The sequence below is a fragment of the Acipenser ruthenus genome, chromosome 16 (genome assembly GCF_902713425.1).
Source record: "Acipenser ruthenus chromosome 16, fAciRut3.2 maternal haplotype, whole genome shotgun sequence".
In the NCBI taxonomy this organism is placed as follows: domain Eukaryota; kingdom Metazoa; phylum Chordata; class Actinopteri; order Acipenseriformes; family Acipenseridae; genus Acipenser; species Acipenser ruthenus.
The window spans coordinates 24,724,390-24,749,990 of NC_081204.1; the positions used below are offsets into that span (position 1 = coordinate 24,724,390).

General features: G+C 36.5%; 1 protein-coding gene across 5 annotated transcripts in view; it reads right to left on the bottom strand.

Annotated features, from left to right (window-relative positions):
* Window positions 1-10,476: 10,476 nt before the first annotated feature.
* Window positions 10,477-25,601, bottom strand: part of LOC117412343 (protocadherin-11 X-linked-like) — a 275,702-nt gene continuing 260,577 nt past the window's right edge. For 4 of the 5 annotated variants that reach the window (XM_058989136.1, XM_058989135.1, XM_058989134.1 and 1 more), the window contains exon 5: window positions 10,477-15,666. In XM_058989136.1, coding sequence (XP_058845119.1) covers window positions 15,263-15,666 — 404 coding nt within the window. In that variant the 3' untranslated portion in view covers window positions 10,477-15,262. The remainder of the gene's footprint in view (window positions 15,667-25,601) is intronic. The other variant, XM_058989137.1, reaches the window with a different exon arrangement.

Below are 25,601 nucleotides of genomic sequence, written 5' to 3' on the forward strand. Positions count from 1 at the left end.
TACAATATCCATTTATTTCACCCAAAGGCATTTTAGTAAATCATCTTGTTATTCAGTTTTACCAATTTAATTACATACAATATATAGACAAGAAATGAACATGTATATATAGATAGCAAACCACCTTAATGTTTTAACAAAATCTAATTATGTTTTTTCCTAGAGGGGATTGAGATAGTCATGTTGCACATTAACATTACAATAATACATTTTGCACCACAGGATATAATCTGGAGGAGAATCATCTATATAATTTTCAGTAGTGTCTGCCAAAGCCTGCTCACTGGTCAGTGAAGAAACAGAACGGCTTGAGTTGCATAGTTCCTTATTTATTCTTTTTCCTCAGAGGGATCTCACCTCATCACCGCAGAGATTGATTCCATTCCCTGCCACATGAGCTCACAGTCTGGAAGCCTGATGCATCTCAAAGCTGTGTACAGGCTGTCATGCATTGTTGAGGCTGGAACTCTCCAAGGTTCTGAATGATCTCACTGCACTGAACCTTTTCTTGCTCAATAACCAGTATGCACTACAAGGGTTCTATTAAATTGATTTAAAAGGTGTCTGATCTAAATAATATTGCTGGTAATATAATTAAAAATAATTGAATACACACCCCAAGTGTGTATTCAACATATTGACCATTGTTATCTTGCTGAGAGGAAGAACATCACAAATCAATATTTAGGACTCAAAACCAATCTTGTCTCACTTTCTTGTGCTCAGACAACATAATATACAATTGCTTCTGTGTAAAGTTTGCAGTTTTTTTCTAAAAGGGAAAATGTTATGCTACAAAACCATTTTTTAATAGCACACTCTATAGAGGAGTGTGACGGGGAGGGCCCTGACGCTGGTTTGTGCAAAAATGTGTGCAGCTGGGACGCGGAACAGGAAACGCATTGCTAGGCAACCACTTGAGCAGTTAGGCTCGCCTGGTGGTGAGATGATTGGGAGCTCTGGATTGGCTGGGGGGCGTGTCCATGGAGGCTGCGCGCAGTTCAAAAGGCATCTGCTCCACAGCTCGATGTGACAGCACTGCCATGCTGCACAGAAGGGCCGCTTTGTTGACATCGAGGAGGAGAGCGTCCGCTCAGCAGGATTAACTGCTACGGAACCCTTCAACTGCAAGACGCTGGGAGGCCGGGACTTTGGGACCAACAGCAGCAGGTTAGTTTAGGGGGTGTTGATCCCAAACAGTATACAAAGGGTTTTGTAGTGTAGCAGGTTCCTGGAGCAGGATGTCTTTTTAATGAGGCTAGCGCTCACCTTGTGTGGCAAACTTTAGGTTTTAGCTTTGTTTTGTTTTGTTTTGTTTTCTTTATTAAATCTAACACAAGGGCTACCATTGCTGGTACCCTAGTGGCAAGACATGTGTGTTTAACAGATCAGCACACCTGTGCCGTGTGGAAACACCCAATTCTCTGTGTTGCCTCATTATCATTTAGCGATGACCCACACATGTAACAAATGCCCCTGTTACAAGGAGAAATACTAATATCAATATATTACTTAATATATACAATTTGTTATCAATAGAACACATTCCTCACAAACATATTATTCCAGTAAGGGTACACATATAACTGTTTATTAAATATTATAAAATATGGGATGGTTCTTACATTTCATAAACAGACATTTATTTCACTGAATACATTTTTTTCTCAGTCGCTACTTCGTGTTTTGTTGTAAGCATACCAGTATTGGTACATTTAAATGTCTACCTCTTTCAGATCTGATGGATTTTTTAATTGTTTTAATCTGGATCTTCCATATGTCAGACATTACTTTCGCATCAGCACCAGTTTTACTGCTTTGAAAAAAAATTACCCTCTATTGTGTTTGCAATTATGTAAAAATTAGATTGCAAATTAATATTGCAGAATCCCACTTCATCTGAAAAATATATATACAGACGTGCTCAAATTTGTTGGTACCCTTACAGCTCATTGAAATAATGCTTGAGTCATGAGTCAAAACTGGAGCTTTTTGGCAAGTCACATCAGCTCTATGTTCACAGACGAAAAAATGAAGCTTTCAAAGAATAGAACACCATACCTACAGTGAAACATGGAGGAGGCTCGGTTATGTTTTGGGGCTGCTTTGCTGCGCCTGGCACAGGGTGCCTTGAATCTGTGCAGGGCACAATGAAATCGCAAGACTATCAAGGCATTCTGGAGCGAAACGTACTGCCCAGTGTCAGAAAGCTCTGTCTCAGTCACAGGTCATGGGTCCTCCAACAGGATAATGAGCCAAAACACACAGCTAAAAGCACCCAAGAATGGATAAGAACAAAACACTAGACTATTCTGAAGTGGCCTTCTATGAGTCCTGATCTGAATCCTATCGAACATCTATGGAAAGAGCTGAAACTTGCAGTCTGGAGAAGGCACCCATCAAACCTGAGACAGCTGGAGCAGTTTGCTCAGGAAGAGTGGGCCAAACTACCTGTTAACAGGTGCAGAAGTCTCATTGAGAGCTACAGAAAACGTTTGATTGCAGTGATTGCCTCTAAAGGTTGTGCAACAAAATATTAGGTTAGCGGTCCCATCATTTTTGTCCATGCCATTTTCATTTGTTTTCTTATTTACAATATTATGTTGAATAAAAAATCAAAAGCAAAGTCTGATTTCTATTAAATATGGAATAAACAATGGTGGATGCCAATTACTTTTGTCAGTTTCAAGTTATTTCAGAGAAAATTGTGCATTCTTCGTTTTTTGTGGAGGGGTACCAACAAATTTGAGCACGTCTGTATAATCTGATGAAAGTTGAGTGTAAATATTAAGTAAGCCTGGCCAAAAATGTTTAAATATCTATGTATAAAGATACCTTGCACATATACTATTTCAAGGGAAATAAAACTTGTGCTTTTATCAGTTTCATTTTTACCACAAGCTTGACAAATTGTCTGGATTTGTTCCCACCTGGCAACACCACTGGGAGACCAGGTTAATACGCATGCTTTGTGTAGTGTTAGATGTGAAATCTCCTGGCGCTCAGGCCCTTGGTTTTACATTCAAGGGCTTACATGTGAAACAGCACAGCATCTCTCACAATGCGACAGACAGTACATCCAGATTATCCCTAAAGAGGATTTCAAGTTTCTGGCTGAGAGATTTCTCTATAGAGGAACAAACAACATTTTTCTACTAAACCACTGGAAATGCACTCACAAATTAGAACTAACTACCTACATGTTGACAGCGTACCATATCTGGTACAAAAGTGAATTGGTTTAAAAAAAGGTCAATGTTTTTCATGGTCAAACTACTCATAGGTTTCTTTGTAAGTTACGGTATGCTTCTACATATGGAGATAACTTTAAGACCAATTCAAGCGGTACCACAAGATAGAATGTAAATTGAAATTACTTACAGAAAATAGCCAGAGACATAGAACCTTCAATATAGAATCATATGTGATAAAATATCATTTTTGTCATCACTATTGGCACCAAACATTATTCAGACAACAACGTTTCTATATATTTTAATCATAAAAAACTGACTGATTCTTTAAGTAACTCAGTTAACCCTTACCCTGGTATATTTGCACATGTTTACAGTTTTCCAAGTATTCTCCATGCTTGTACTGCTATTTTTCTTTACCATGCTTTATCATAGTTCCCAGTTATTTACCATGCTTGGTGTTGCTTTACCATGTTTTTGTTATGCCTTGATAAACTTTGCTTTTATTTATCACTTATCGCTTTGCTTGCATTTATAAATACTAAAATAAATTTAAATTCAATGTCAAACTTTCCGACTGGGTCTTTTTCAATGTGTGAGTGTTTAATAGTTATGGATCATATTTTACTGCAGAAAGTCACGTGAATAGACCCTATTAGTCAGTATTTGCCTTGGGCAATATACAGACGTGCTCAAATTTGTTGGTACCCTTACAGCTCATTGAAATAATGCTTCATTCCTCCTGAAAAGTGATGAAATTAAAAGCTATTTTATCATGTATACTTGCATGCCTTTGGTATGTCATAGAATAAAGCAAAGAAGCTGTGAAAAGAGATGAATTATTGCTTATTCTACAAAGATATTCTAAAATGGCCTGGACACATTTGTTGGTACCCCTTAGAAAAGATAATAAATAATTGGATTATAGTGATATTTCAAACTAATTAGTTTATTTAATTAGTATCACACATGTCTCCAATCTTGTAATCAGTCATTCAGCCTATTTAAATGGAGAAAAGTAGTCACTGTGCTGTTTGGTATCATTGTGTGTACCACACTGAACATGGACCAGAGAAAGCAAAGGAGAGAGTTGTCTGAGGAGATCAGAAAGAAAATAATAGACAAGCATGGTAAAGGTAAAGGCTACAAGACCATCTCCAAGCAGCTTGATGTTCCTGTGACAACAGTTGCAAATATTATTAAGAAGTTTAAGGTCCATGGAACTGTAGCCAACCTCCCTGGGCGCGGCCGCAAGAGGAAAATCGACCCCAGATTGAACAGAAGGATAGTGCGAATGGTAGAAAAAGAACCAAGGATAACTGCCAAAGAGATGCAAGCTGAACTCCAAGGTGAAGGTACGTCAGTTTCTGATCGCACCATCCGTCGCTGTTTGAGTGAAAGTGGGCTCCATAGAAGAAGACCCAGGAGGACTCCACTTTTGACAGAAAAAAAAGCCAGACCTGAATTTGCTAAAATGCATATTGACAAGCCACAATCCTTCTGGGAGAATGTCCTTTGGACAGATGAGTCAAAACTGGAGCTTTTTGGCAAGTCACATCAGCTCTATGTTCACAGACGAAAAAATGAAGCTTCCAAAGAAAAGAACACCATACCTACAGTAAAACATGGAGGAGGCTCGGTTATGTTTTGGGGCTGCTTTGCTGCGCCTGGCACAGGGTGCCTTGAATCTGTGCAGGGCACAATGAAATCGCAAGACTATCAAGGCATTCTGGAGCGAAACGTACTGCCCAGTGTCAGAAAGCTCTGTCTCAGTTGCAGGTCATGGGTCCTCCAACAGGATAATGAGCCAAAACACACAGCTAAAAGCACCCAAGAATGGATGAGAACAAAACACTGGACTATTCTGAAGTGGCCTTCTATGAGTCCTGATCTGAATCCTATCGAACATCTATGGAAAGAGCTGAAACTTGCAGTCTGGAGAAGGCACCCATCAAACCTGAGACAGCTGGAGCAGTTTGCTCAGGAAGAGTGGGCCAAACTACCTGTTAACAGGTGCAGAAGTCTCATTGAGAGCTACAGAAAACGTTTGATTGCAGTGATTGCCTCTAAAGGTTGTGCAACAAAATATTAGGTTAGCGGTCCCATCATTTTTGTCCATGCCATTTTCATTTGTTTTCTTATTTACAATATTATGTTGAATAAAAAATCAAAAGCAAAGTCTGATTTCTATTAAATATGGAATAAACAATGGCGGATGCCAATTACTTTTGTCAGTTTCAAGTTATTTCAGAGAAAATTGTGCATTCTTCGTTTTTTGTGGAGGGGTACCAACAAATTTGAGCACGTCTGTATATATATATATATATATATATATATATATATATATATATATATATATATATATATATAGATATACTATTGCAAGATGTCAAGAAGCTTGGACACAGCTTGAGTGAGTTTTTTTTTTTTTTTTTTTTTTTTACACAATTGCATCTAACTGCAATTTAGAAAACTATGAATATTAAAATTGAGGGTTACCATCTGAAAATATTCTGCTGCCAGTTATCATGAGAACCACTTTGATAATATCCAGCACAATTGGTTTAATTATGGTTTTAATAGGACCAGTGTTGCCACACAGTTAACAATTAGAGTCAATGCTAATGTCCATTGCTGGCAAATGAGAATTTGTAGCATAGCATATTAGGTGTTTTATCATATAAATTTGCGCATAAATGTATAATGCTGTTCCCGCCAAACAATAAATGTTAACCTCCAGGACATTTTTGCTAATATATGTAGTTACTGCTTATACAAGTTTAATGATGCTATTTGTATGTACAAGTGCTAAAGCAAAACCTGCCTCCTGAAACTGGCTATTTAAAAATTTCCATACATCCAAATAAATACAGAAAATAAAAGCCAATGTAAAACAGTTGATTTTTTTTTAAAAGTTGTATTAGAAAAACTACATTCGACACTAGATAAATCAGGTGAAAAAATGTTAGTGGTTAAGAATCTTGTTGCAGGCAGTTTAATCTGTTGTCATGGTGATGACATGTCATACAGAGGCCACTTGTGATGTGTAAAAAAAAACACAGGAGTTCCCTGAACAATTACTAATTACTTAGGGATTTATGCAATAAATTAGCTATGTGGTCTCATATCTTAAGTAGCTTCGATATGTCACAATTTTTAAGAGTGTAGTTTTTTTAATATTAAAAGAACATAAATATTGAAAACTGAAAACACTAATTAATCGATAACTAGAGTGCACATCAAGTGTCCATTGTGTATCATATCCGTGACCAGAAACAAGGGAGTCTCCGAGTACTGCTTTGTGCTTCCATTGTTAAGGTCCTGGACTGAAGACCTTTACTTTTTGTACTAAAGTATGTCCTATCTAGGTTTCATCACAACTGGATAAGCAGTTGAAATGTAGTGAAATCTAAAACACAAAATGCAATGTGCATCTCAAAGGGAAGTGACAACTGAAGACAAGCACAAAATACACATTGTCAACTTTGTTGTATCCCTCACAAGCTGCTTATTTATTGAGTGCTCAGTACCTTCTTTTTTCTATCGTGTTTGATCTTTGAAAAGACCTGCTTTGAGGATTTTTTTTTGGCAAAACTTTGCCCCGACTTTAAAATTGCTGAAAGTGCAGGCATAAAAACTGTGGGGAAAACATGGTAACGAAATCACTTCACAGTACAAGGTCTGATTGCGCGCGTTTGTACCCACCTAGCGCCCCATAATCAGGTGCTAACCACCTTTGCTTAAGAGTTAGTGCCTTGCCCTGCGATCAAAATTGGGTCCTATACTTGCACTCCTTAAATGGTTTTCTTGAAAAAAGCATTTATATAATGTAAGTGAGGGCAATAGATAGTAAATAGAAAAAAGACTGAATTTGGCATTAAGCATTTTGACCCTGCAAGTTTTTGAACCACTTAACATCAAATTTGCACCAATTTCTTCATCTATGTCTGTCACAGGGGTCACTTTCTGACTGCTGCTCTTTGATGAATTGGCCTTTTTGTATTTAAGGTTTGGTATGGTATTTTCATTCCAGTTCCTCTATGTCAAGCTTTTCAGTTATTAATCCTTATCAATGTTATCCGGTTGACATTATCATTAGTGGTGGGCAACGATATGAACATTGTATATCGATATCAAGCACATATTTCAATATCAATATCAAAGTCTTCCAAAACACAGAAAAATATAATAACACAATTGCAATATCAAGCATATATATAGACGTTAACAGATATTTACATATAAAAAGCAATAACTTACTTTAACTTGTTTTGCTTCACAATATCCATGGAGAAAAACAAGGTCTTGTTATATTGTTTTACTATTCCATCATCAGCCACCTCAAAACCAAAATATTTCTATACTTTACTGCGCATAGCCAGTCTGGAAGTAATTGAATCTTCAGCTGCTCTGTTTATAAATGGTGACTCACGACTCCTCTAAAAGTATTAAGTACAGTGTCATGCCGAATTGTGCATTATTTTGAGATGTGTTTTGATGTTTTAAAAGTACATCTCATTTATAATACCGAAAGTTCACATTTTAAAAATATATTAATAATAGCGTAAGTAAATACACAGACAAACTACAAACTCTTGGAACTTTGCACACCATCTACTATATACTGTGCTGTAAATTAACGAGATATAACTCAGCTCTGTTATTGTTTAAGGTGAACTTGTACAATGCTCCCGGTGAGACCACACTTGGAATACTGTGTTCATTTCGGTCTCTATACAACAAAAATGAAATCACAGCTTTTGAGAGGGTCCGGAGGAGGGCAGATAAGGGCTAGAGGTATAATCTACGAGGACAGGTAAAGTAAAAAAGAATCACAGCACAGGCACATAATAAGCACACAGTAAGTGAAAGGTTATAGGTAAACCCAATCTGAAATGTACTGTATGTAGGAGGCTAACGTTGAATAATAATTAAAAAAAAGAAGTCTAGTGAAGATTGGTACATAATCAAGGCAGTTATTGTGTTCACCGTGTGACAGACAGACTGACATCTGGGTCAACTAAATAGTTAAATGAAATGTATGATATAAATTATAGTAATACTTAATATTAGTCATACTAGATACTGCATGTTACCTGTAGATGCCTTATATTCATAGGCATGGACAACTGATTCATCTAAAAATGTTGTCTAATAGTCAAAATAAATATGTTTTAAATGTGTATGCACACCAACAATACACAGAACAAATAAATAAATACATATCCCTCTGTTTTGGCACTCACCAATGTTGCATACTTCATATGACCTGTTACTTACCTTGAACACAGAGTCATGGGTGCATGGAATGGCTTGCCATGCCATACTGTTTCTGCTGATTTATTCAGATTCTTTTGGATGCAGTCCTGGGATCCTGAGTCAATATCTAATTCATAAATGTTCACATTTTTCTGTATTTGATTTTATTTCCAAATTGCCTGTGGTTATAATATGCACTTCTGTTGTTTTCTCAGATTAATTTCAAATGGCACTACATTCTGGGGGGTTTTATGTTATTTTTACATCCAAGCTAGCTGTTAGCCGTGTTATTTGGTTAAGGTACATATTATATGACAGCCAAAAAGTGGCAGGCAAGAATTACTATATATTTATTTTTATTTTTATTTTCTAAAGATCTTATCTTATAGACTCAATATCACAAATCAAGGAACAAAGAAACAAAAGAGTATAGAAATTATATTTACATGTCACAGAACCATTCCCACTCTTTCTTTAAAGCATTCATATAGCAATTCAGCCTGGCATTAGCGTTTTAAAAAGTCAGTGAAAACAAGCTATTTAGGTATTATCAGTATACTATTGTAAGCATTTTGAGATAATAAATAATGTGTGATATGTAAATCATGATTCTGAAATAGAAGTACTGTAGAATCTGTAATGATAACACCTTTAACATATGTTAACAACCCACTGTAAATGTAATGACATATTGTACAGCAATGTGGCGGCTATAAAAAATAAATAAATCTTGCTTGACCACTATTTTTTCTGTTTAAATTGTCATTGAGGCCATCTGGCCATCGAGTTGGAGAACATTTAACTCCCTGCTGAAAGCATTTAATCAGGTTGCAGCTCAACACTACTAAGCAGGCACTGCTTTCATTAAAACTAATAGGAGTCATTTTTTCAACATCACATCATCATACCTAACCTTTTCAGTCTCATCCAATAATATCAAAAGGAGCTGTCTGTTCAGCACCATGGTGCAATTAACATATAAGGTCAAGGTATGGAATGTAGAGAGAGTGTTGCTGCAAGAATCATACATATTTCAGCAGAACAGTACTGTCACGACAACAAGAATATTGGAAAGTTTAAAGCGAGAGTGGCAGCCGAATATAAGGCTGTGAAAACATGTTATGTAAATCCAGCTTGCATGTAGTGATGTGTCTTTAAGATAGAATCAGCATACAACGCTTAATGTTCACAGAAGGAGAATTAACATGAGGATTTTGGCTTGAATATTTAACACATTTAATCATCGTCGCTTTACGTTTATAGTTAGTTTTCCTATGGAAATGGTTGCATGTAATAGCAACAGCAATGGATGTTTGTTTTCAATAATAAATGCTGTAAACACAGTTTTAAAAACTGTAGAGCAAATAAGAGACCTAGTATTTGCAGCCCCTAGCTAATATAGGAATGCATATATTACCTGTTCTTGTTGAGAAATGTATTGCAACAATAACAAGACTTCCCAGACATGAAAATGCATTTTATATCACCTATAACATTGTAATTTTACAGATAGCACCCCAGTTCTTGAAATATGAATAAGTTCAGTTGATTGCAGGTAATTTGAATCCAGCATGTCCTGTTAATAAAATCTCATAAACCTTGAGTGAGTGTTATCGAAGGTGTAAATCATCATTTTAAAGGAATGAATCAGAAATGTATGATGATTACACTGATTTATTTTTGTACTCTTGCAGACTTGGTAAGCAATAGAACTGGAATGTGTAGAAAAGATGTTATACTGATACATAATATGCATTTACAAAATTCTGCTAATCATTATACCATTTGATTGTATGTGTACATATGTCTATATATTTTCATAAAAGATATGGTGGAATTGAAAGGGTTAAAGGATTCTGTACTATACTGTTCATCATAATGTGTTGGAGTGCAGAAAGATCTCAGGAAAATTAACAAAACACCTCAACAGAGCTACATTAGTCATATTATAATCCCCTGAATAAGATTACAATAGCACCTCCAGTTAGGAAAAAAAAACAAACAAACACATACACACACAATATACCTCTCGTGTTAAGTTGCAATATTTAATGGTTCCATTTAAATTTTATCGCAAGAAGAAAAAATTATCACACCAAACAAATCTGGTTAGGTGAAAGCATTTCCACAGTAAAGTTACTGCCTGTGGGTGGGAATAATTTACATTTGAAATAACAATATATACCATGGATGATCAAAATACTTAGACCTGCTGCCATACAATAAAGCTGCAAAAGCAATTGTGAACTCCAATAACTAATATACACAGCAATTTCTAGTCATTTACAAGCATATATAATACAACAATAATTTGTACACTTTGTTTTAACACAAGAGACATGGCATCTACTGTACATAAAGAATACCCAGGCAAAACATCAAAGTTATTTACTTATTTATGTATTTTTGCTTAAAACACAGATTGTCATTTTATAATTTGAACAGTGTATGAATGCATTTTTATAGGAAAAGTGGGAAATCTAGTGTTTAAAACAGGCTTGTATAACAAACGACAGACATGGAAGCAACCCCCCCCCCCCCCCCCCCATCAACTAATGGATCAAGAGCCGTTTCGAGGGCTCTTTCTTTCAACTCCAAATATATATTTTTCTTCTATTATTATCCAAAGCCTTCTTCGCCATTTGCTTACTCCAAATGAAAATCCAAAGTTAGCATCTGCTGAATATTATTCCCACCTTTTTTTTTTTTTTTTTTAATTAGATGCAGCTTTGAAGCACAGATTGCGCCACCTACTTGTGTTTCTTTAGGGAGAACTTTTCTGTCTATTGACAGGAACATCACTAAAATACCAACCAAGTGTGACAACCAGACCACTTAACGAGCAGTTTGACTAACTGGAGAACACCAACTGGGCAGTAATGACTATCACTGGTGGTAATTATCACCTGCTTAAAGGAATGTGCCTGTCGATTTCTCCATTAACCACCCACTACTGTTCTTGCATGTTCTATGAACCGATTACTGGAATGAATACAAAAGTGTGTGTTGTTTTGTTTGTTTTAACACATGTATACTTTCCTGCTTGTTTGTTGGTTTTGTAGTGGGCCTTTCCAAACTAAAACCTTTTCATAAGGGTACAATAATGGTATTTCATGTTGCCCGTGCAATCATATCAAAGAAATTCATGCTATAGTATTTAAACTTTTAGTTAGCACAGTTGGTCAAATAAACACATTTCATGTCTTTTTTTCACGCTTTTCTCATTAGTGAAAACATGAGGAACATTAAATAAAAATGATACAATTAATTGTAGCCCCCCCATTCTTACTCCTCTATAATTTCAGCAGTCTGTGCATTAATTATTCAACGGTGATGCATCTACCCATTAGGGACCAGGAGATTTCATTTATGATTTATGATTATGATAGTTTTAAATATATTGCCCTTTCACTTTATCATATACATTTCTAAGATCATTTTACAAATTAGTGTAACAATCACACTTTTATATTGCCACCATCTTAATACTTAATACTATTTAAAGTCTGATAAATGAGAAGCAAGAAATCATCAAGTACCTACTTTTACTATGAATTTTAAATGTGGGCCTATTTATATAGAAAAAGCTGCACTTTTCTATCTCTTCTGTATATTGACCTTGAAACAAGAGCACTGTTTGTGTTAGTGTTATAAACACACTGAGGATGAATCAAGTCTTATATCCAGCCCTATATCTTCTTGGTTCTCCCTAAGCCATTAATCATTGTGCTGAAGGTCAGAGAGTTAAATTACATTTATATCATTTAAAACTGGGTCGAAAACAGTAAAGGAACAACACCTACATGTGATACGCCCCCTTAAGTATCCCATCCTGCGTTGGCTACAGCAGAATTATCTAGACATACTACCACCCTACACTATAACACCCACCTTTCTTATGGAACAGATATAAAACTGCAACTAGAAATCACTGTTGGGAATATTTCAAATGACCTACACCAACAGGAATACATTAATGGACATACTTAGCAATAAGGAGTTGTGTCTAAGTAACTCCATGGTCGAGGGTATTGGCTTTGCATTTAAATACATTGCAGTACCCTCCTAGTTCTTTGAGCCTCTCAAGCGTGTAATGTAGAAGAATAATGGTGTCACTGAACTAGTTTAGCATTCATGGAATATTACCACGTGACTTTTCCATCAATGAGAAGCGAGATATATCCAGAACAAAATGATCTCTTATTCAAGAATGAAGTCTGGCATTGGGTGTGCAGATGTCAGGTTCCCCTAAGAATGCCAGCAGTTATTATATTCCTTAATTAAATGTATTAATCAATTACAATGCTAGATAGGGAATAGAAGCTGATGCAAGTGTGTCTTCTTTTGGTTCAACGAGCAACAGTGCAGCCCTATAATGGCAATCTACACAGGAACTCTTATGGCACACTTAATTCCTCTGCTGGGTTGACTCATTTATAATGAAGTAATCATTTGGATCACTAACCTGCATGCTTTCCTTGTTGATTTTAAGCTTTGTGCACTGAGCAGAGATATCACCGAATGCATTGTTCCTCCATGAAAATAAACAGATCGATCAAAAGTTTATCTTTTTCAGCCAAATGCTTACAGACCAGAGCTCATTTGCCATATTTACAGCAGATATGTATAACTGTTGAACACAATGTCACAATTCTGTAGCCAACACCTATATTAAGCAGCAGAATGCAATGACTTTTGACACACCTGTGTAAATTCTGCATCTGTCCTGTCTTATCTGATATGTACGGGTGATGGATAATTTACATTATCGGAGCATCATGAAAAGTGGAGGATGATATGCAAAAGAAAAATGTCTGACAGAGAGACTCTGTGACGCACGGTTTGGTCAACAAGAGGGGTAGTTCAATAATGTCAACATTTACAGTAAGTGGAAAACAATGCAAAACAACACTGGTGTAATTATGAATCACCCAGTATATTTTAACATGTATTTACTTTATGTTGATTGCAATTTCAGCTGCAGTTATTCATTTTGTTTAATCGCTTAGGAGTAGAAGAGCTTTGGGGTCCTATGCATTGTACATCAATAACAGGCACATACTGTACATGCCCTATAACTTATGAAGCTGGTAAGTGCAGAGTATTTAAGGTCTGAAATTATCACTTACAAAACTAGTTAGTAAGTACTGTTTCTGAAAGCAGCACTTCAATAACCAATTGAGAAACTTAAGAATACATGATTTGGATTTACCACTAAGCTTTGGTGTAGCACAAGAATAAGCTTAAAAATACCTGAATATAGGGAGAATTTGCAGCACATTGCAAACAGATCTAGAACATTCCTGTCTCTGAGCATAATCTTTAATCTCTACGTTTCTCAAAGGTTTGATAAGGGTAAGAAACGAAGTTTGGCACTTAAAGCTAGTTTTCAACAAAATGTACATTATTTATATTGATATCAATGAAACTGAAGCTTACTTGGGAGTACCAAACAATGTATCACAAACGGCACTGATGAAACTTTCAAATGCTCCAAACAAACCCAGTGCCTTCCAGAGTTTGTTTTGATAGTACCAAACCGAGACCACCTTGGGAGGTACTCTTTCACTGGGGCAAAATAAAAAAAAACTCAGTTTGGTTTGTTTGTTTCAGTGCAATTTGAAAGCTGTTCAGAAAAGTAGAACAATCCAGATTGGGACTTGTCTTGAAACACAATTCAATATATCTTTGCTGACTGCTGCACTTTGTTTTGTTTTTGTAAGATGGTGCAGAAGGTATATAACGGTCTAACCTGATTGTAGTTCTGTAAATTATTGTACAGTGTTCAACACATTCCTATGCAACACTCCTATAAACTATGCAAGGTAAATGAAAGTAGAAAAGAAAAGCCAATTAATTTGTTAGACTGCCATCATCCAGGGCTATGACTGGTCTACTGATCTAAGTAATTATGCAAAGGAGATATTTTCATAATTGGTTCCATAGCACATATCATGATGCACACTACTCTTATGCGTTAAACAATTTGAAATAATAAAAGAGAAAATGTAAAATTATAATTGGTCTTCAATGCTCCTGAGTTATTGGGGCTCTTATGTTAATGAGATAAGTAAAGACTAGCACAATATTTGCATAAGAAAGGTATTAAGAAAGACCTAAATTGTCAGTGTATTGATCTGGAGGGCTTGCGGCTTGAGAAAACAGCAGTCACATGGGATACTTAGCTCTCTTAAAATTGGTGTCACAGACCCTGATTAGAATTAATCTTGGACTAGCTAATGCTCCATTTGGTAAAATATTACGAGATTATTTCTAATCTGGGTCTGAGAAGCCTACTGTTAAGGTATGGTTTCCTTTTATGTTTCTTGTGTTTAGTCTAGACATACTAACAAGTAGTGCTACAATTACTTTAACAACTAGCCTGTATACTTTTAAGCATTACTGAACTACTGCAATTTTCACAAAAGTCTCTTTTTACTACAGAAATATTTTAATTTCATTCTGTGCCAAATGTTTTTTGCAGCTTCTGAGTAATTTGCATCCTTATATCCAAACAAGATTTGCATCCCTATATCTAAACAACCTTATCCTGATTTAGGTACCACTTTGGCATAAAACTACCTTAATATGTACAGGGCCATTTCGGAATCTTAAGCACTTGTATTCTTAACCTCAGATCCTTTTTTCCACTAAAGCAAATTTGCGTCTCAGATTTATTTACATAGATATTAGCAAAACTGCTATACCGCAAATGCAAGCTGGCATGTGCATGGACGTAAAGCAGAAGCTACAAATGGACATCCACCACCGAGAGGGTGTTTGTGGGTTACAGCTTCCTAGGCTTGGTTTTATAGCTGATGCTCATTTACAAAGGTGGTGGTCCCCCCAGAGACTGGAGCCTGCTGGCTTGATGGGGTGAAGTTAGCCAGGGGGATGACCTTGACAGGATCTTCCTTGGTGCTACAGTGTCTATCCAGAGTGTTGTAGAACTGCGGCCTGTTCCCTCCCTGACCCTTATCGATTTCGTCTTTCGGGACAGACCTGCTCAGAGTGTGGCGACCATCAGGCTTGGTTCCCCGGGCCCAGCCCTGCTGGAATCCAAAGGTAGGCAGCGAGGCGCTTGTGGTTTGTTGGAACTGGGTCAAGGAGGGCGGCATCCAGCAGCTGTCAGAGTGTCCCAGGATGAGGCACTCCTGTGTGCAGGTCTCTGAGGCTTCAGCGAGTGCTTTCTGCAGATTCACTTCGATAGCTGCTAAAGGCAAAGAAAAAGTCATCATGATTACTGTGATTTGTATTCAGTCTTAAGAGTTGACATGAAACATGAGTGATTGGTTACAATTGCTAATCACCTGGCCAGGGGGTACTCCCCAGGCAGCCCACCCTGGATGGTCTCTGTTAACCCTTCACCCCGAGGGTGGTGGCACACTAAAATATGAAATTATTTAGAAATGTATATGAACATGTTCCTCCCAGCAGATAAGTTGTTTCTTGCAATTATTTATCATTCATGTTATACAATTGTCTTTGCATTTCAAAATAGGGCCGAAAGCCTTCAATGAGTCCTGAATTCAAAATGACATCTCTGAAAAGCAGTCCAAAATATCTTAAATTAATCCCTAACTATTATATTATGCTAGCCTTTTTGGTGAATGTTATTATATTGAGATCATTTGTTTTTTTTTCAAAGAAGTCTTTTCAGGTATTCTACTTAAAAAGGATGACATTTGAACAGTGGCAGAATCCGTATAATCAATCAAGTCAAGCATTCTCTATCGTTTATGCAGTATAGACAATAGGAAATTACAATAAGGTTTTGCGATACACCATTATTAGAAAAACAGTGCCAGTCCCTTTTTTCTATTTAAATTCCCAAAGTTTTTCAGTTTTCCTAAGAAATAAAGACAATTCCCTGAAGCTTAATTAAATCTCTAGCAAAGCATTTCTAACTTTTGAGTGTCTTAGATCAGCTTTACTATATTAAATATTTAAAAAGCAGCTCAACCTTATTTTAAACTATTATTTTAATCACAAGGGTATTGGTTCTGTAGTTTCCCTGCCCCTCTTATCTTGTAAGCCTTTGATATGACGGGTAATAAACCCTGCCAAATCAATAAACAATACATTTCTTAAAAAACATTGTTTTTAGAATTGAGCCGTCATAACCTGATATCTTTCTTTTCGTATTTTAAAACAGGCTGAAGGATCTAAACAATTAGGAAGGGCTTTGGATGCAGTGGTACCACATACATATTAATGGATTCCTAATCTATTGCCCACAAAATAAAAATAAAAAGAAGTATAGATTTACAGTCGTCACATACAAGATGGCATTGACGCAGGACACAAAAGGACATCACAGGGCACTGAACTTACCGCTGAGCTTGTGGGGTGGAAAGCAGCTTGAAAAATATGAATTTATGTCAAGTATAATATCTGTCTATACTGCCTTCTATGCCTTTGAAATAATTAGGTTAATATTTTTCACCATCTCACTTGTGGACACGCTGTATACAACTGGTTCTTGTTTGGGTTGTGCTCCACCAGGGAAATTTGATTAGGGGCGAGCAGGGATATTGAGGAGTAGGGACACAGTGGGTAGAATGTGAGTTAAGAGTTATTTTACGTAGTAGGACCTGGCTGCACATTGAAAAATAAAATAAACAGTGCTCTTCTTAGGGTGTTTTTAGAAGTGATTATCTATGATACTTCTTCGGAATACCAACCCTTCCCTGTTTTGTACTTGTTGTGGTCCAATGAGAATGGTGTCGAAACAGCCCGTGTGTGTTGAGTGTCAAAAACCAGCTTTGCTAGTTTATTTCATGACATTGCACTTGGTTGAATATTTTATAGGCAGTCCGTGTGCCCTGATATGGAGTATTTTATCATGCATATATATATATATATATATATATATATATATCTTAAATAAAAAAAAATCTATATTACGTGCACACATATAAATATATGTTAGAGACGAATTAATATTTATGTATAAATGTTGGCCTATTTGTAACATTGTAAAAATGATTATTAGCTCATAATATCGTAAAATACATACATTACTGTTACAAATATTTCAAATGTTCTGATTCAGAGCAATCCCACCTTGTGCCATGTTTGGCTCCCTGTAAAAGGATGAAGCGGTTCTGATAATGAATGAATGAATGATTTAGAGCCCCCTTCAGTTCCTGTTTGGTAACAACAACAATGCTTGATCCTTAGTACCGTACTAAAGCTGGGGATCAGCTAGTCTCCAACTTTGAAACTAACTTAGTACGCAGCTGGGGATGATCCCGAGATACTACTATACTAGCTAGTACGCAACTTAATACGCAGCTCTGTACTAACTCTGCAAGTTCGTTGCAATTGACCCTGAAATGGTATTTGGGAAAAAAAAGAATAACGAAAGACATTTTTTGTTACTGGCCTCTGTTGACTTACGAAGTTGTTCCTAGACCAGAATGAGTAAGTCATCAGAGCGATGAATCTGTCACCTTTTGCAAGGGCACTAAATTCATTACTAAAATAATGTACTCAATTTCACCACAAAGATGAGGAGAAAAATATTATTTATTGTCCTTTACCAAACCAAGTGGAAAGGCTAAATGTTTGTGCCACAATTTGTATAAGCAACATGTAGGTTCTATGTAAATGACATAAACAGTTGTGTATCTAAATAGTGATGTCTTTTAAGACATCAAATCCTTCCTGACGTTTTACATATTTCTACAGATAGAAATACAGAGATGAGACACACAGGCACTTTCTGATGTTTAATTTCCAATAACCTTGGAATACAAACAGCCTTATTATCCCCATAAGGGATGACATCTCCTTTTGAAAGGGATGCAGTGGAGGCGGTCGTATGTACATACATATGTCACACATCAAACATTTTCGCATATATCAGAGAACCTATTATCCAGTTGTCATCAAGCATGGTATTACCACTATTTTGCATACATTATTGAGAATATCAAATTCTGGAGCTAGATAGGGTGTTTGTCTTTCTGTTGATATATGTCTTTGTCATCATACTCGTAGCTCTAATTCTGAATCTATATGTGTGAAGGGGTTGTGCGGAATTCACTAACACAGGAGACAGAAGTTTCTTTTGAAACAGCACTGGGGTGCACTGATTTATTTTTGCCTGCAGAGGGCGCTCTTGTCTGTGGCCTGAATACCAACAACAGTAATCAGGACCACAGGGTTACCAACACAGGTAGAAACAGTCACAGTTCAAGTGCACATGCTGAAAATAATATTCCATAACCAAATGTGAAAGTAAAAGAGAAAATAAAACACAGTAATAAACCTACAAACCAAAGGTGCTGCTCCTGGCAGTGTTCCATAGCCACCGCTATTCAATGCGGCTCCGGTATTATTTCTGTGTTGCTATTTCCTCGCTACAACTCTTGGGGTTGCCCAGACCTCCCCAACTACTTCTAAACGTCCCACTCGGGTACGTAATAATTGATCCAGTTATTTGGTAGCGGCTGTCTTCCTCAGCCATGCTTGCTCGCCCCTTTTCTGTCTCCAGACACTGGCTTTCTATTATGGTTTTTAATCCAGGGTTTGGTTTTGTTTATCAGCTCAGCTCCCGCTGTCCTTTCCTAGAAGGGCAAGACCGAGGAAATTGCAAAGCGTTGTTTTTATAGGTCTAACGATCCCCCAAGGCCCGCCTCCCGACCACTCAGAGAGAAGGAGAGATAACACACCGTGCACTCATCAAATAGCCAGCACAGTTCTCGCCCTACTACAATATGGCAGGACATGTATGTTACTGACATACTTGTTTTCACTGTGGTGATATTTAGATCTGTTAAGGTACATGAATCAGATCCTTCTGCCTAAACACGCCAGTCTTAACATACTAAACATGACAGCATCAGTTAAGATTACAGTTTTCTAGGGAGATAGCTTTTATAAATATTTTCATGAAGGAATGACAGCTTTTCTTTTTTTTTGAGTGTTGGGGGTATGCTTGATTGCGAGGCTGTGAAAAAAACAATGAAAAAAAAGAATTGCACTGAGATATTTGTACATATACTTTCCTTCAGCAGCTGAGAAATGTTGGCTTGGTGTAAGAGTAATCAGCACAAAAGAAGGTTAAATTGCCTCTAATTATACAACTTGTAAGCTGCATTTCATCCAGGTCCGCTTTCCCCGGCACAATTTATAAGATTGCACAGCAAGCGCTGTCAGTAGTGCTATGTCAACAGCCAGAAATGATACTATTTTTGCATGTGATGTTTCATGTTAAACAGCACAAAAGGAGCAGTCGGTATCACTTTCTGCTCTGCAGGGTCCTGTTTGGCCAAACTGATGCTGATGACAGCTCTGACTGCACATGTCAGCCAGAGGCAAAGCAGAATTTGTGATGCTTTTAAGTGCTTTATGTATTCAGCAAAAGTGTTCTTAGAGGTACTTTTATAGTTAATGATATTAAATCTGCACAAAAGTAGCATGCTTATATTCTTTAAATGTGAATTGTTGTACAATTTGGCCCAAATCATTTATCATTTACATACAGTGTTAGGGTAGTTACTATGTGAAGTTCTCTGTGATTTATTTAATTGGTAAGTTTTTTATTTGTGTTTTGTTTTGTTTTTCTTGAATACTATATTTAATATTTAATATTTTACTATATTTTATATTTAAAATTCTAACAATATTTCATTAATATTCTGGGAAATTATCTTACATGGTCTGATATTCACTTTGCTTGTCTCAAGCTTGGCTATAAAGAAACCATTGTGAGTCCTTGAACTACACAAAACATTTGGTAACACATTTGGTAACACAACATGTCATTTGGTAACACAACATGCAGATCTGCTAAGCCGACAGACACACAGAAAATAAATACCATCAACAGGCAACCTGGAGTATATTTTGGAAGAGAATAATGGGGATAGTTATTTAACTAACTAATTATGCAAGCATGTGGGAGCCGATTTCTTCCAATTAAAGTAATAATTGCTTACAACTAATCACTGGGATGCAATTATTGTTTTCTACAAACAGGTGCAGATGTAATGAAATATCAACCTTTCATCTGATACTGCTCACTCTGTGACCTGGACCTTGTCAAGTCAATTATGTTGTGCTTTACAAAGAATTACAGTACACGCAGAGGCCTGGCATACCTTTGCTTAGCTCAGTTGTACAGTCTTGCCCACTCTCGTCTTATTTTTTACCACTTGATCTGCAGGATTTGCTTTTCAGTTGAGCTTTGCTCTTATTCAAACGTGCCCCTTTGTTCAAGATGCAAAAATTAAAACTATTTTTTGATTGCTAAATTTGTATTCACAACAGTACTCTATCAACTAGTCATTCTTTACTTAAATAGTCACATTTTCAAAGAGCCCTAAGGTTTTATAGTACCATACCATTTATGAACTGCTTTACCATTACAACTCCTGTTTTAATTTAACCTGTTATTATTATTTAATTTTGTTCACTGTACAAGCCTCTAAAAGTACTGTACTCAGTCATCTCCTCCATGTTAGTCCCCACCAATTCTATTCTTCCAAGAGCTTTTTCCAAGTTAAAAATCATGCTGTGCCATCCTGCTTCAGTGATGCTTGACCTCTGAAAGGGACACTCAGCACAGAGAGCTGTTGAAAGCTTAAGATGTTTGGCACACATTTTGGTTGCATTGCATTGAAAACTGGGATAAGTTCATCCAAACCCCAGCAATTCTGCTTTGGAACTTGGGAATCATCAAGCCCCCAAAGTTTCATTTTAAATCCTGTCATTTTATTTTAGCGTAAGGGAAGCAATGAGGAGAGACAAGGGTATTTGATTAACAACAGCACTCACACTGTCATGTAAATTCAATTTGAAAGGAAATAATTATGTTTGAATTACTTTAGAATCCTACAAATCCTTTCCCCTCCTTACAGCTGGCCAGCCAAATGGCTGGATCATTAGTAAGGATACAATGTTAAACTTTTTTTTTTATTATTATTTCTCGCAAACTAGATAAAACTAGAGGTTTATCTGTTTTGTAGTCTTTTTTCTGATCTTTGTGATGCCCCGCTTCTTGGACACAGTGCCTGTCTGTGTGATTTGACTTTTCAACTCTCTGTTTTGTTGTTTGTTTTTATTTTTAAAGGGGCAGTGCTCTGTAGGCTACTCAGAAAAAAATTTGAACACAGTAATAAAAGCAATTATTTGACAGAAGTCAAAAGCAATAGTCTTTATATTATTGGTTTTGGTGTACTGTTTAAAAGCTCTTGTGTATATTGATGTAGCTAAAGCTACATTATTAGGTGGCTTTTCCGTGACCTTTCTGTGAATTCTTTTTTTTTTTTCTGCAACTCGCCTGTGAAATGTACTAAAAATCACTGTGCCAAAACTGTATCCTTAATCATTAGCAATAATAAAGCTGTTTAACCCCACAGGCACATTACACAGAGAAAGATGCAATTTTTCATTCGCGGAAATAGAACAATCATTGTCAGACGTGATACATAAATGTTTCATACTCATAAACCGAAGAAAAAGCACTCCTGCATCTTAACAAGATACCACATCTTTCAATTATTTATTTTTTCAAACTGATATATGTTCAGAGATCTCCCTTGAAGAAAGCTATCACTTCTCATTATAAAACGGCTGTACTTCTAAAGCACTACAACACATTTAGGTCCATGGCCATTTAGATATTTAGGGGTTTTAAAGTATAGTTTTGCATTATATGGATGGTAATCATATTGGCAATTATAAATAGCATCAGTTTTCCATAACTGCCAATTTAATTCTTTATTTGTGTACATTTAAATATATTTTCATTATACATACGTTTCTTGGTGCTAGATCAGAGCAATTGGAAAGCATTATGTTACAGAGAAAAAAAAAGCAGAAGAGCCTCAAAAGGCTGTCATGAGATTCAGCACCAAATGAAAACGTAATGCTGTTTTTCAAATATTGTACAGTTCAGTACAAGCATTAAATGAGCCCATTGTGTTACTGTTGAAATAACACAAAACCAGAAAAGACAACGACCACAGATCATACTGTGCTGTAAGGTGAAGCCAAGTGCCTTCAACCCCCTGTGAAGTGGTTGTTTCAGTATAAGAACACTAGTATTGTGCTTGTAAAATAGGCTGTACAGATAACAAACATTAAAATAATATATTAGTATGGTGAGGCAAATACAATCTGGAGCTGTGCAATTGCACTGACATGTTCTTGTATTCAGAGCCAGGCTATTTTATAATAAGGCAATCTTATAATGTCCACTCAAACATAGGAGAACAACATAATGACACAACTTCCCATTATCTGTGGACTAGATACAATGTCAGCATTACAATCCTGTACTTTACCATGGACTGAAAATATAGACAGAAAAGGGTTGATTAATATATTATACACAACTTAATTGTACCTTATTTGCATACCAATATGACATGATATTCTAAAGTACTGCCAAAAAACTATTATTCCACTAATTATCTTTAATATGAAATTACTGGCAGCTTTTTATTGCTAGAAACTATGAAATAAAATCCCATACTGGTAATCACAGGATTGAAAAAAAAAAAGCATTTCTTTATGTACCAGAATATATGCATGTGTCAGAACGTGTTTTATAGCATAGCTCTCAAGATCTGTGCTGCATTTTACAAAGTGACAGGCTTTACATGAATTTCTACTTATTACAATATATTTTCTGTTGTAAGGGGAAATAAAGTAATGACATTCTTTCTCTACACAACTCAAAATTGCAAATAGCACACACTTACACTATGTCCATAAATACACTCCAGCAAGTATTGCTTAACATTCCTATATTGAAAGATGTCTGCTCTTCAAATGTATGCAAAACAATTATTATTTTTTATTTATTTATTTTTATTTAGTCGTTGCCAATTATTTTTTTATTATTTTCTCCCAATTTGGAATGACCAATTATTTTTAGGCTCAGCTCACCGTTACAACCCCTGCACTGACTCGGGAGGGCGAAGACGAACACACGCTGTCCTCCGAAGCGTGTGCTGTCAGCCGACTGCTTTTTTTCACACTGCGGACTCACCATGCATCCACCCAAGAGCTACAGCGTTGGAGGACAACGCAGCTCTTGGGCAGCTTACAGGCAAGCCCGCAGGCGCCCAGCCAGACTACAGGGGTCGCTGGTGCGTGGTGAGCCGAGGACACCCTGGCTGACCTAACCCTCCTTCCCCCTGGGCGGCGCTCAGCCAATTGAGCGCTGCCCCCTGGAAGCTCCCATCCTCGGTCGGCAAAGGAACAGCCTGGACTCGAACTCGTGATGTCCAGACTATAGGGCACATCCTGCACTCCACACGGAGCGCCTTTACTGCATGCGCCACTTGGGAGCCCTGTATGCAAAACAATTCTAGGTGAAACATGGTGGAAATCAACCCCAAAATGTTAGAAAGCAGAATGACAAGTGTTTGGGGCATTTATTGCCCATGGTACCATGCACAGCTTACTACCAATGTAAAATGACTAGGTGGGATATTTGTTCTTCTTTTTACAACAAAACAATCTCCAATGGTGGCAGCAAAAACATCTGAATTTGCATTTGTAGTAAATTAACAATATTTGAGGTACACCCATTGCTTAATCAATAACATCTTTTGTTTGTATTTGAAGACAAAAAATGCCCCAAATCTATTTGTTCTCGAGGGTATTGTGTATGTTTTCTTGTACAATTAGATTATTTAAATGCTTTACTAGTAATATTGATTTTAGTCATTATTGATTTTCTTTGAGGGAGGTACTTATAGCATCAACTTTTTTCAACACAATTGCTTTAAATGTATGATATGGTCTTATAAAAAGATAAATCACAAAAGAGCGACAGAATACACATATTGTCTGGTAACAAGGTTACAAATGGTTTTCCCTTAGATCATACAACTGTAAATTAATTTATGTAATTCATAGGATCCTTAAGCTCTACAGGGAAGCACAGCATTTTGATTTGATGGGGCTTATAGCCAACAGCTCCTTTTAGGAAGCTTCTGTTATGTGTGTTGGCAAGTACAGAAACCACATGACATCCACAGCTGCTAACTGTGAAGAGCAGGGTTTCATCTGACTCCATTTTCTATCTCTAACTCAATGTCCTAACTTCTCTGAGACAAGGATTGATGGTATAAATATAATATCAAACATGAATTCAGCATCTGTACCATCAAGAACAGTTAATTCTAGAGCTAGAGCATTAAGCTCCAATTTAAGCACAGGACTTGTGATTTCCAGCTTTCCGATAATACTATCTTTCTAGTTGTTTTAGTTCAGTTAGGTCTTACAGTGTTGTCATGTGAACGCTGCCATGTGTACTGTTCTATTTACAGTTGGAAATGCATGCATAAAACACAGTAGGAACTGCAGACCCCTTATTTGAAACCTTAGCATATGATGCAATACAGCCATGAAAACAATAAAAAATGTATTGTGAAAATGATTTGTTGGTTCATTGTTCTCAGCAGCTGGCAATCCTGCTTGCCAGTCTATTCTGAAGTAGGAATGCTGAGCTGCGTTGGATGCAAATGCCAAAATAAAACCCTCGTAGCAGCTTTACTTTCTTAAGTGACTTTGCCATTAGTTAAAAAAAAGAAAGTTACACAGCTCTTTTAATAGTTGCTCCGGTCTATTCCCAGTCTTTGTAATATCCACATATAATCACAATCTGTAAAATTGGCTTTTTACAACCAACTCTCTTCTCTTCAAAGACAACCTCATGCTTTCAAGGACTGAAACCATTTTTCTACTCATTCCCCCACTACAAAACAATCTACAGCAATTCCACTAAAATATTTCATTTTATATAATGCAAACGTATCACAGTTATCAGCTGCTTTACATTCCAGATTAGGATTCATCTTTCTGCCTGCGGGGCGCTCATTCTATGTACGACTCCATTAAAAGAATATTATATAGGACTAAAAAGCGCCATGGAGGTTTTAAATATGCAGTTTGATCCTTTATTTAATTCCCCCTATTATGAATTTGGAACTAATGTATTAATGTTAGCTAATAAAATTGAACTATTGTGCCACCTTCAGCATGAATGAAGAGTACATGTGGTATGGATTTCACTTGCGGTTACTCAAGCCTCTGGCAAGAATGAAAGAAAAACAAATCTAAGTTCTTTTATATAGTATTAAAACCCGAAAAAGCTTTAAAAAGCAATCCAATTTGTTCCAT